The following is a 13,291-nucleotide window of genomic DNA, read 5'->3' as shown; positions in this document are numbered from 1 at the left end:
TGGTGCTATTTAGTGAATTTAAAGATGAGAAAACTATTAAGAACATTAACCATTAATTTTACAGAACTGTGCTGGTCACTGTAAACAAATTATATACATACCTTTGGCTGAAGATTTGGATGTAGTAAAACATAACCATTAGGATCAATCGCAAAATAATAGCCATTGGGACACAGCTGAAAAAAAAAAAAAACTTTCAAGATCTCTGAATCATAATCAGAAATCACATTCTTAAAAAAATCTGAATATATTTTAAAACATGAAGAAAGATAACATGGTATCTTTATTTTAAAGATTCTTTTTAACATTTAGTTCCTTCACTAGCTTAACTGCACATGATTTTTGAGAATTGCTTAAATGCTTTATAGACAAGCTAAATTAGTACAAAGCTCTAAAATAAGAAAGATGCCCAGAGAATAAATTTCATCTTACTGTAAAACGTGGTGTTAGTCGTTTAATATCTTCCAAAGACACATCAACTCCCATCACACCAAGAATCAGCTGATTCTGTAACAAGACAGCAAAAAGGTAGTGTACTTTATACAAAAATGCATGTTTCTACACAATTATTATATATGCTCAACTTTTTGCTTGACAATAGTTGTACTCCACACTAGCTAAAAAATATATAAGGGCAAGACACTCTTTGATATCAATTTACAGTGATTCTCACCTTCATTTACCCACAATTTTATCATTATTATTTAACTTTAAAAAAATGAGATCTTGATGAGTGGCGCTATAAAAGATGGGAAATTTTTATTTGATGCCTCCTATACTCATTATCCCTGTTATTTACTTTAATTGCTTCTGTACAGTTAGTTGTAGCTGTGTGTATGAGAGAGAGTACTTTGTGACTTTGTGGTATACTATGATTAAAAAAAAACCCACAAAAATGTCTAGCCTGAAGATGTCAGGTAATATGAAATGAGAAAACGATGTATTTTTTTTTTTTTTTTTGCTATTGATAGTGACTGCACATGTGTAACTATTCTGAAAAGGATATGACCTCATTGTGATAAAATAGCAGAAATCCTCAAACCCTGTTTCTCAGTGCTGGCAACTTCTAAATACCAAACAATGGGCATCAAAACTTTAGTTACAAGGCAACAAGGCTATGTGGTCAACTGCCATCATAATCTTCTTTGGGACATTAAAGATGAAAATGATGTTAAATTTAGAATCAGGAATTTTTTTTAAATAGTTATGAAAGTTACAATAAAATAAATTAAAATGCTACAAAGAAAATTATAAAACCCACTCAATAGTTATGAGACCACTGTGAATTTTGTGTAGGTGCATGGGGAGTGAGAAAGTTATGACAACAACTATTTTCTTTTGCCATGGACCAATCCTACTCTGAGCAAAAACTGCTAATTAAAGCAATTCCTTAGTCCATCTGAGGAGTTAGACAATTACTCCTCTATGGGTTAAATTATTTAGAGCCCACAGATATTTAAGAATGATAATGGGTTTCCAAAGAGGAATAGCTAATGTTTTTAATGGCTACATTATTTTGAGAAAGTGTTCAACTGAAATTTATAACTGAACAAATAATAATAAGTGCAGTAGATGTCATTATGCCATAAACTGGAAATAAATTTCCCTCCAATCTGGAATGTCAACCAAAGCATAAAATCAGTATTTAGTATCAAAAAAAAAAAAAGAAAAAGAAAATCTTAAATTCTCCTGCCATTTTAAATTCTTTATGAATTCTTTATGATGCAAGCTAAGAAACAGGAACCCAACGCTACTGCAAAATCAAAAGTATTTTAAAAATAATGGAATTTAACAAGTACAAGATACAGATTTTTCAGAACTTGAAGTTGCTAGTATCTTATTGCATTGACAATATTACCACTGCTACAGAAACCAACACTGTTATGAAACTCATGAAATATTTCTCTTGAATCTTAAAAAATAGAAAAAAATAGCTTTAATTTTAAAATCTGGGGCTTCACTTATGTGATGATTAAAAAAAACACTGTTTGAATAGGAGTAGGAGGCGGAATGATTCAATAAAGATACCTATGTTCACTGACTACAAATGTCACCACGGTTTTGTTCTTTGGATTTTTCTTTCTGAGCTCCATGGATATCTCAGATACATTTTTAAAATGTGCACAAAATAGTATTGGCCATTTATCATGTAATTACTCCCAGAGTCTGAACTTGTGTTCTCATCAGTTCATAGTTACAGAGTTAAGTTGAATCCTGGCTCTGGGGAAGCTGACAACTTGACCTGCATTTCCTTTTTCCCAGGTGGTTATCACAAAGGCAGCTGTTCCCTCTTACTTCTGGTCTCACAAGACAGTTACATTGTATGTATTTCCTTATAGAAATATCTTATCCACACTCAGCTTCAACGTCACCATTTATCATTTATTATTATTAATTTTATCAATTAACTTTTAACCTTTAAGTTTGTCTTATTTTCAACTTGGCCCGTTATGTTGAAGACCGGAAGAGTTCCAGTAATGACAAGTCCTAGTTCCTAAAAATAGATTCAGAAAGAAAAGGCAAATGAGAATTACAACTTAAAACTCTGTCATTCTGCATTAGTCTCTGGTATACCACACTGCATTTTATGGTTACATTATCAACAGACACAAAAAAATGATTAAAGGATATCTCAAGCTTTTAAAAAACTTTTATTTTTATTTTTTTAAAAGAATCAATGAGAAACTCTGGGAAATAATCAGAATCTATTAGGCAGCTATTGAAGCATGCAACACCTAAAATAATACCCTAAGAAGGCACTGCAAGTAACTTAAAAATTTAAAAAATCAAATGACAGTAAATATTTCAGTCACCCTGCCCTTCTACCCTTCTGTTCACTGTGATAGTTTACCTAATATCTTGGGATTCCATGATAATAAAATACTGTTTCATAGGATTTATTTATGTTCCTTTTTGTAGCTTCATTTTTAATTTTTTTTCATGCCCTAAGCCAAAGGTTTCATGTTACAGCACAGATGTATAGCAGAATAAATAAAAGAAACATGCAATCAATACGGCATTTCTGCAATAGTCTAGGTAAATATTATGCTGTTCTAAAGAAGCCATAATGCTCCTAAATACCCTCCAAAACAAATAGTACTTTTTGACAAAGTAAAATAACATAGCCAACTGCAAACATCAAATCCAACAGTCTGGTCATGAAGCAGTTTAGTATAACAAAAATAATGACCTAGTGTCAATCGGCATGTAGATAATTTCATATATTAAATTAATCCATGGAGATTAGTTGAAATAAACTGATTTTCAAGCCAGAGGTTTTTTTCTTTTATTACTTGCTATCTGCAGCAATCATATATATTTTTACCATTATTTCATGGCAAAACTATCTTTTCCAAAAAGTCACACTTTAAAATGATTTAAAAATTATCATTGAAAACTTCAAATTTGCTAGGCTGAGAAAATGTTAGTAATCTTCTTGTGAATAATGACCCCAAATCCAAATCTTGTGACCCTTGTTCTAATTCCAGAAACAGCATGGCTTCACAGAGAAAATGTCTTAGGCAGTAAGTTCATAATCGTGCGTGTGGGAAGCCCAAAAACAATGGGAACTGAATTAATGAGGAAGGACAATCACGCAAAGGCTTTCAGCAGAACAAGATACCAAATTGTTCAGGACAAACACAATTAAGGAAACAACTACACATAATTGGTGCATGATGATACACACGTTGGCTTTCTATTTAGTTCTAAGAATGCTTAAAATGTTAATATTTATAGTTAAATATGCAAATTCATATCTGCAATGAAAACTTTCCACCTCAATAAGTAGATTATAGATGATTTATAAAACTTAACATAATCCAGTAAATGTTCCTTTTGGAGAAGTTTTTGAGTTATAATGTATATGCATAGTTGTTAAAATACTAGTATGATATATGAACAAGTATATATGGATACAATCAATGTCTGCTCATCACTTTTGCATTTATATAGAGTATGGTAATTTGCTTCTAAACATGGGAATATTTGCCCTAGAATGAGATACTAGAATTCTAACATAGGACACATGATCATCAATTAACTCACTGATGTCTATTTTGTCTTCCATTTATTAAGAGGACAAATAATTTGTACTCAATTTCTAGACACTGTGCCAGTCTCTAGAGAACAAAATACAGAAATAAGACAAGATTTATGCTCTCCTGTAATTTATCTGATACTTATATTTTCTTGATTCCATCTTTTTAATCTTTTTATCCAAAGAGCCTCACTTTATCTCTCAAATAAAATGAACTCTCTGCAATACTGTCCCCATCTTGTTTCTGTTCTTATCTCCCGTTAGCCCCAAAAGTGACTAAGGTAGCATTTTTCCAACATACCCAGCACTTGCCCGACTCATACTGCATACTGTGTGTTTTCACTACTCCCCACCAATTACAGAAACTTTATCTGTGCTCACATGTTCAGCTCAACTAGTGACATCTTTTTATTTTTATTTTTTTTAAGATTTTACATATTATTTGAAAGAGAGAGAGTGTGTGTAAGAGCAAGCAGGGGAGCAAAGAGGGACTCCACAGTGAGCTTAGAGCCCGACACATGGCTCAATCCTAGGACCCTAAGATCATGACCTGAGCTGAAATCATGAGTCAGATGCTTAACCAACTGAGCCATCCAGGCGCCCCATCACCATCTTTTTAACCTCACCCTACACCATCCCCAAATATATGGCTTCTTCCTTCTGAATTTCCGAAGTTCTTTTCTTTTTTCTCATTATATTTATTACACTGTCTTGGAATACGTTTCTCTTTTTTCCTTAACGTAACCAGCAAGTACTGACTGGCATATATTGTGAATCTGCTACGTGCAGAGATTAGAGACATGTAATTAGAAACATAAGACATCACCTTTCATTCTCAAATTGGTAAAAAGAACGCTCTCTGTATCCAGTGACTAGCCAATTCCTGTGCCTTTCTTTTTTTTCTTGTTTTATACTTAGCTTCAGCTTATTGAACAGCACGTTTAGAACCAAAATCTCTTCCTAATGTCATTTGTGCTATCAGTAGAACCCTACCGACAAGGCAGACGTGCTGGTGAATGAACTTCTGGTCATAGGAAATCCTCGAGGGCATAATTATTGACTCCTCCTATCATACCCTGTCCTGTGATGGATTCAGAAAAACGAAACATTTTGACCACAGCTTTAGATGACCATGTGACCTTAAATAAATACGTGATGTCAAGAAGGAACACTGGATAGTAATTTTAGCGAGGACTTGAGGTAAGCAAGCTTCACTTTATCTTTCTTAGCATGCAAAGCTGCTGTTAATAGTGCCTATTTTTCTTCCAACTTCCTGTATATGTTTATTTTACAAGAACCAAATGATAAGTAATTCTAAATGGATTGCATTTTGCCCTTTGGGGTCATCGTTGCATTCAGAAAAGTAGTATCAGCATATAATTGTACTCCAAGTAGGAAAAAGGGTTCTTGAATCAGCATTTACTTTTCAGGGCTTAATATTTTGGTTCTCTCTCATATTAATAAAGTAATCTCACCAAGATCAAGCATACAAATAAATCTTAAGTATGATAAAGTATGATATTTACTATTTACAACATTCACACTAGGACACTAAAACTTATATTAAACATGTTTTCTGAACATAAGCTCTAATGCTATTGAGAGCTGGATAATTCTTTGCTGTGTGCGTGGGCATGGGGTGAGGGGACTGTCCTGTGTGATGTTTAATAGCATCCCTGGCCTCTATCCATGAGATGCCAGTAGCAACCCCTCCTCATCCCAGTCATGACAATTGAAAATATCCATAGATATTGCCAAATGACCTGTGCATGGCAAAATCACCCCTAGTTGAGAACCACTAGTTTGAAATACCACAGAATATCTATATTAAAATTTCAGTTGTGCAATGGACAGCTTAACATGTTTTTGTTGTATCACAGCACTTCTGATCATTTCAGAGGCTTATTTCCATAAAAAATCTAGGGTTGAATCTGAAAGAAGAGATTAGATTTTTAAAGAGGTTATTAGGTTTGTGGTGATTTCAGAGTAGGGTGAGATTATTTGCCCATTTAACTGCATATATTCCCAAGCTTTGTTGGGTCTGGCTTGAGTTGTGGAGGCTATCCACACTTCTGCTAGCTGCACAGTCTACTTTAAAAATACTTTCCTCAAAATTTTTGTTCAAAGTCTGCAGTAGCAGGTATTCATTCACATGGCTTTAGTATTTTTTTTAAGATTTTATTTATTTATTCATGAGAGACACACAGAGAGAGGCAGGGACACAGGCAGAGGGAGAAGCAGGCTCCACGCAGGAAGCCCGACGTGGGACTCGATCCCGGGACCCCAGGATCACGCCCTTAGCCAAAGGCAGATGCTCAACTGCTGAACCACCCAGGTATCCCAAACTTTAGTATTTTTTAATATAAATATACAAAATGTTTTTGAAATGCTCATAAATTTAAGATTTGGGGTTCTGAAATCCCACATTCACAACAGATCACCTAAAAATAAAGTAACATACTTTCTAAATTCTAGCAAAAGGGTTGTGATAAAAGGACTTTTAGAAAGCCTTAATGAATTGGAAAAATAAATGTTACCTAGAAAGAAGCAGCAATCAGCTATATGCTTTTGTTAGGACAATCTCTGGCTGAACAGTCAATGTCTTACCAGTGCGTCCAGATAAACATTTGTCCACTGGACTTGCTTAGCTTTGTCTCCTGCTAACACCATTGGTCTTCCCAGAACATCCAAATATTCCTATTTATTAAAAAAAGAAAGAAAGAAAGAAAGAAAGAAAGAAAGAAAGAAAGAAAGAAAGAAAAAAGAAGAAAAGGTCACATGGTTGAAAAATAGAAATCCTGTATTAAAAACAAAAACAAAATAACTCCATAGAATTATCTAGAGTTAAAAATAAATACAGAATCAAATTATTAAGATAGTAAATATATGATCATTTAATTCCCATTTTGGGTATAACATGGATCGTATGTCTACATACTTTGAATCCACAATATTGAACTCATATTATTTATACAATATATCTACCCCGGTTTTTTTCTAATAGCAAAACATTCTTTTTCTGAGGTACAGCCAATGATAAGTGAAATATGTTCCTTGTGAATTGTTTTATGTTAATCTAAACTATTTAAGGCTCTGTGATTTACTGGATGGAATTACACAAATGTGAAATAATAAAGCAGCCACATCCTTGCTTTCATATCACAGATTGTTTGGCTGAAATTCAAAACTACATTTAAACATATCAAAAAATAAATGCAATCCTGTGCCAAGTAAGACATCAGACTCAAGTGCAGCTGCTGTTTCATTTCAACATAAAACACAGTCAGTATTTAGTTCCACAAATGCCATGTTCTTTATGCTAAATTTTGACTTAGTCTATTTAGTGGATCCTCAGTCATGTCTAAAATTGAGTAATGATTTTAAATCGTAATTTATGAATACTTGAAAATAATTTGCACTTGAATTAACTTTATTGCTTCAATTTACAGGTTATTTAACATATTGTAAACTGAATGGTTAAATAGGTGATGGGCATTCAGGAGGGCACATGTTAGGAGGAGCACCGAGTGTTATATGTCAGTGATGAATCGCTAAATTCTACTCCTGAAACCAATATTACACTATACGTTAACTTACTAGAATTTATACACAAATTTGAAAAAAAATAAATAAGAATGCAATTAAGCAGAAAATAAAATAAATGGTTCTAGGAAAATCATCTCCTTGTAAGTTTATTTTAAAATGAAACAAGATTGTTAGTAAATTTTCTTTTTATTTATTTCCTATGATGTTTTTAACATCTGAGAAGAACAACAATACATAGATTTTTTTACCTGAGTTTTGAATATTTGAAAATGCTTGGAACCTTCATGAATTAATAATCACTACATGATCATGATACTCATCATTGTGTTACAAATACAGCATTATGGATAATTTTTTTTTCATTTTTACCTCTTTTCTCTAGTTGAGCATATTTAAAGCAGCAAAGAAACATCTTGTTCTTTGAAAAAATAATCTAAGTAAGTTTTAAATAACCATACCTGAGTATTGATTCTTATTGCTCCAATGGAAGGAATTTCATAATAATAACCTGAAACAAACATACATATTTATTTATAATGTATGGCCACAAAATTATTTTAGATCTTTGGAGGAGAAAAGAGCAATTTTTTTCACTTCTAACTGAGGAAACAGTAACATATCAATACCATCGATAAATGCAGAAACTGTTTGATTAATGTATATTCCTAACAAATGCATAGGCCTTGTGAGAAATTTCACTACCTTTTTTAAACTGTAGCATATACATGTGATTTTTCTACCAAATAGTAAGGAATGTGGCAATCTAAAATATTTTTATCACTGGAGAAATTATTAAAGATATATGATAATGGGAATTATACTGAAAATTATACTTATATAAAATTGCCTAAATATGACTTTCATAATAAATTGAGGTTCCTTTAATTGCTATGTTTTCAGTTTATTTTTCAAACAATATCTTTGTGGGTTTTTTTCTGTGTACACAGGGAACATGGGCTCAGTACACAAAATCTGAATTACCTAGGAATGTGTAAAACATTTAAAAGAAAATTCAACCACTCAGAAAAAAATGCAACTATGTGTCACACTTCCATTAAGTAAGTGTTATGTACTTCAGATATTCTCTCATTCTCAATTTTTCGTGCAAGATTCTACTAGATATGTACCTTTAAATAAAGGATCAAATGATATCAATATATGATATTATATACCATATGATCAAATGTCTGAATTTTTATATACTGTGACAGTAATGTCAAAATTTTTTGTGTGTGGATTTTCTCTGCAAAAAAACACATTCGACATCAAGGGGCCCCTGGGTGGCACAGTTGGGTGAGGGTCTGATTCTTGGTTTGGCTCAGGTCATGATCTCAGGGTCATGAGATTGAGCCTGTATCAGGCTCTGAGCTTATCACTGAGTCTGCTTAAAAGACTCTCTCTCCCTCTGCCATTTGCCACCCCTTCCCCACTCTCTCTCTTAAATAAATAAATCTTAAAAAACACACACATATACACACATTCAATATCTCATTCTTGTCTCTACTCCTGTAAACATTAGCTACACTTTTTTTTTAAAGATTTTATTTATTTATTCATGAGAGACAGAGAGAGGCAGAGACATGGGCAGAGGGAGGGGCAGGCTCCACACAGGGAGCCCGACGTGGGATTGGATCCCGGGACCCCAGGATCACGCCCTGGGCTGAAGGCAGAGGCCTAACCACTGAGCCACCCAGGCGTCCCCATTAGCTACAATTTAATCTTAAATGATAATATGTAGAACTAACAACAACTTCCAATTTTGTTTTAGTACTAAAACGTGGTCAAGAAAACAGATCCATTACCTTTATTTTCACAGGCCATCCACTGAATAGGTCCTCTGTCATAATTATGTTGACCCACTGAAAATGTGAATACACGTACCTGGTGAATTGAAACACAGGGATCTGTTAGGACACAAAAATTTATCTAAATGGCAACACAAAAGAGCTAAAGCAAAAGACAAATACAAGCAGGCTTTTCAGGTGATTAAGATGACAAGTCGAGGCCAGTACATCTTTCAAGAAGTCACCGGGGAGAAACCACATAACCTACTCTCAGCTTGGACTTCAGCTACTAAATTTAAGACAGCCCTTGGGTGCCCTGCACTGTGTCCTGATCCAATGTCAGAATCATGACTGAGGTTTCATTAAGAGAAATGGTATCTTTTAAGCCCAACCAATTTTGCCTAGTTAAAACATCCACATACCTAGTCACTGGAAAAATAATCATAAGTAAAAATAATAATTCCTATTTCTTAAATATCTCTTTATAAGGATGGTCATTATGCTTTTACTTGCTTAAGGCAATTATACTTAGTGATAGTTTCACTACATTCGCACCATGAAAATATTTAGTATGCACATATATGATTATGATGTTGTTATATCACTTTCTAGAAAATATGATTAGCATATATAAATAAGTATGTTAAACTCCTAAGATTTTTAAAGAGAATCAAAATTTCAACTGTCGCTAATGTGGTATAAAATATGCAAATATTTTAAAAATTCAGTTGAGATAGTTTTTAAATTACAGTAATATAAATGTTTATCGGAAACTACTGTGTTTAATTTCGAAAATACTATAATTTCATAATTATATAAGAATATAGAGAATACATGTAGTGTCAACAAATGTTTAATAAAATGGATACTTAGGATATATTGATTTTTACCAAGTTAGTAATCTAAGTAAACCAATATTTTCAGTGAAACATTTTAGCCTTTTCCAAAGATAAACATGGAGAAAATCACTTTTCCATGAATTCATGTTCTGGTTTGAACTATGTTAACAGCTTTTCCCTAATTCATGTCGATTGACTGTTTGAACTGACATTTTCTAATTGTTTCGCCTGTTTCATCTTTGCACATTACCACAGAGTGCAAATCTCAAAAGAGATTTCACATCTGTTTTCTGTTCCTCTACTGGTCTTGGCCACACAGAGATCACTTCATAACAATCCTTGCCCCAAAATGTACATTGGAGATGTTGCTGTTTCACTTATTTTATGTGAGCCACTCTTCAGTTGTCCAGGCTTGCCTCAGCCATTTGGTGGACACATCTGAATTTTAATCATCTCAAATTATAAGGACAAGTGACTCCTGCTAGGTTAACAGAAGTCGGTGACACCTATCAACTCCTCCCAATTCCTTAAAACCCACCAATTTCATTTTCTTAAAATCTAAAAAAATTATTTTGGGGGCTGTCTATACAGCTCATATTTCAATGTAGTGTTACCTCTTACAGAGTTGAACTTACTCCTAAATTGAAATATTTTTGTAAACAAGTATGTCACCCTACTGATAATTCAATTGCACTGCTATACCTTAAACAATTGTCACATGAATTAAGGGCAGGGGAAAAAACCCAGATGCTCCAGAAAGCACATGGGAGATCTCCTTCACAATGAACATTTGAAAGCATGTCTCAAGTTTTCAACTTACAGCACTGCTTTTTCTTAGTGTCTTTCTTACCACAACAGTGTTCTGGTAAAATATTTTCCATGAAATACTTTTCAGTATAAAGAAATAAGTAAGACTAAATGAATTATATCGATGTCCCTGGAAGGCAAGCACTTCTACTAACATAGAGGCTACACTCAGACATACACTATGTGATTTTGACTGATGCTATTCACCAAATAGTCCAAATAAACATAACTCAGCCAAAACACATACTAGTAAGAAAACAAACAAAAACTTCCCCAAATACCAAAAATACTGTTGCTTTGTTTTACTCCAAAAGTTTTGCCTAACCCCCAGATTTGCATACATGAAGATCTTAGAAGTTTTCCAAATTAAAAAATTTAGACTCAAAGCTGGATGTAGAGGTGTAAAATTTTAAAGCACACTAACATTGTTTGTGTGTGTGCCTCTCTCTGTGTTCATTTGCCACACAACTCCTTGGCTATTGAATAAAAGCTGCATTATCAGATTGAATTATTCCCATATTATAAATTTATAATCTGTACCATTTAATTTTATTTGCCTTATTGTAGATGTTGTTTCACACTATATTTCTGAAATTTTCTTTTCCACAGTGACTAAAGTCTTAAGAATTATAAATTCAACTTTTTTATAATTTTTGCAACTGCCTTACCATTACAGTATTTCCAAGATCTTTCTAAAATACCTAAGATGCTATTTTTCTCTTGGTAGATACACACATGTGCACATGCACGCACTACCCCCCCCCCCGCAAACACTTGCATTATATATATTTTAATGATTTTATAGACCACTTAAAATTTTCTGAAATTATTTTATAAATATACACTTGGTTGAGAAAAATTTTAACATAAAGCACCCTAGTTTTTCAATTCTTTATGTAACAATGAGGGAACCAACAGGAAAATTATCTAATCCCAACTGCCATAACTCATGTTGCATTTAGTTTTGCCTTACATATTCTGCCTAATTATGTAGTAAGAATATTAACTTCTTTGATTTCATAAACATGTGCAATATACACGTTATAAGTCATGTTCATAACAAACTGCTGAAATTTAAAAGATTATGTTTGCACTCTAACTTCCCACTTCGAATTTTAAGTAGGTTCATTCTCCTCCTCTATGCTATGTTACTGCCACCCTGTGGAGCAGTGAATGAACTATCTCTAAAATTCTAAATGCCAAGTCCACAGGAGCTGATTGCTATATCCTCATTCCTCTGATGTTTTCCACTTAAAATTTACTATTCTTATTTATCTATAATTTGGGGGAAAGACAAAAAGTAATTCCTTGAAGTATGCACGGTGTAAAAATTAAGGTAAATTACATTCTTAAGGATGTATATTTTTAGAGTTCTTTTCTTCTTAGTATACCTGCATGGTCTAATATAAAAACAAATAAAAAGAGAGCCACTTGGGTGGCTCAGTGGTTGAGCATCTGCCTTTGACTCAGGGCGTGATCATGCAGTCCTGGGATCGAGTCCCACATCAGGCTCCCTGCATGGAGCCTGCTTCTCCCTCTGCCTGTGTCTCTGCCTCTCTCTCTGTGTCTCTCATGGATAAATAAATAAAATCTTTAAAAAAAACAAATAAAAGGACATAAAATAACTAAAAATACTTAATGTGCAGTCACATAAGTTAATTATTTCATCTGAAGTCTAAATTAAGCAAATTACTTACTGTAAACTATGCCTTCATCAGAGCAAAGCCAACTTTTGTGGAGGAAAAATTTCTTTACTCATGCCCAGTAGTACATTTGTAATCACAATACTGGATTCATGTAACATATTCATACAAGAAACTTCATAACTGAAATGTTTCTAGAAAATCTGTTAAATGTTTCTCCACTAATCTGGATTTTAGTTAAGCTCATGTTCCAAAATGCTGGCCTCTTTAGGTTGTATATGAGACATATACAGTCACAGATGGACTTAAAAAATAGTTTTAATCATGCTGGACATCAGGTCTTTAGTAGAAATAACAGGGGGATGTAGTATTGAATACACATTTGACTGAGTTGAAACAGTATTTATCTATTGCATCTATATAGGGCCTCATATATAAATGAAAATAAACATCAAATGAAAAAAAAAGTCAATAGCTGGTTGGGCGGCTTCAACTTTTTTTTTTAAAGACTTTGTTTATTTATTAGAGAGAGAGAGACAGAGAGAGAGAGAGAGCACAAGCAGAGGGGAGGAGTGGAAGGAGAAGCAGACGCCCTGCTGAGCAGGGAGCATAATGAGGAACTAGATCCCAGGA

At 33.4% G+C, this 13,291-nt stretch overlaps 1 protein-coding gene across 8 annotated transcripts in view; it reads right to left on the bottom strand.

Annotated features, from left to right (window-relative positions):
* The window catches only part of CACNA2D1 (calcium voltage-gated channel auxiliary subunit alpha2delta 1), a 478,954-nt gene that overhangs the window by 59,291 nt on the left and 406,372 nt on the right, over nucleotides 1–13,291 (bottom strand). For all 8 annotated transcript variants that reach the window (XM_072759815.1, XM_072759809.1, XM_072759808.1 and 5 more), the window contains exons 13-18: nucleotides 9,388–9,466; nucleotides 8,044–8,093; nucleotides 6,647–6,736; nucleotides 2,417–2,494; nucleotides 433–507; nucleotides 102–176 (exon numbers count right to left, since the gene is read on the bottom strand). In XM_072759815.1, the coding sequence (XP_072615916.1) occupies nucleotides 102–176; nucleotides 433–507; nucleotides 2,417–2,494; nucleotides 6,647–6,736; nucleotides 8,044–8,093; nucleotides 9,388–9,466 (447 nt within the window). The remainder of the gene's footprint in view (nucleotides 1–101; nucleotides 177–432; nucleotides 508–2,416; nucleotides 2,495–6,646; nucleotides 6,737–8,043; nucleotides 8,094–9,387; nucleotides 9,467–13,291) is intronic.

This window comes from Vulpes vulpes, chromosome 5 (genome assembly GCF_048418805.1).
Source record: "Vulpes vulpes isolate BD-2025 chromosome 5, VulVul3, whole genome shotgun sequence".
NCBI classification, from domain to species: Eukaryota; Metazoa; Chordata; class Mammalia; order Carnivora; family Canidae; genus Vulpes; species Vulpes vulpes.
The sequence above is the reverse complement of the archived record's forward strand: the minus strand, read 5'-3'. Positions and strand labels throughout refer to the sequence as shown.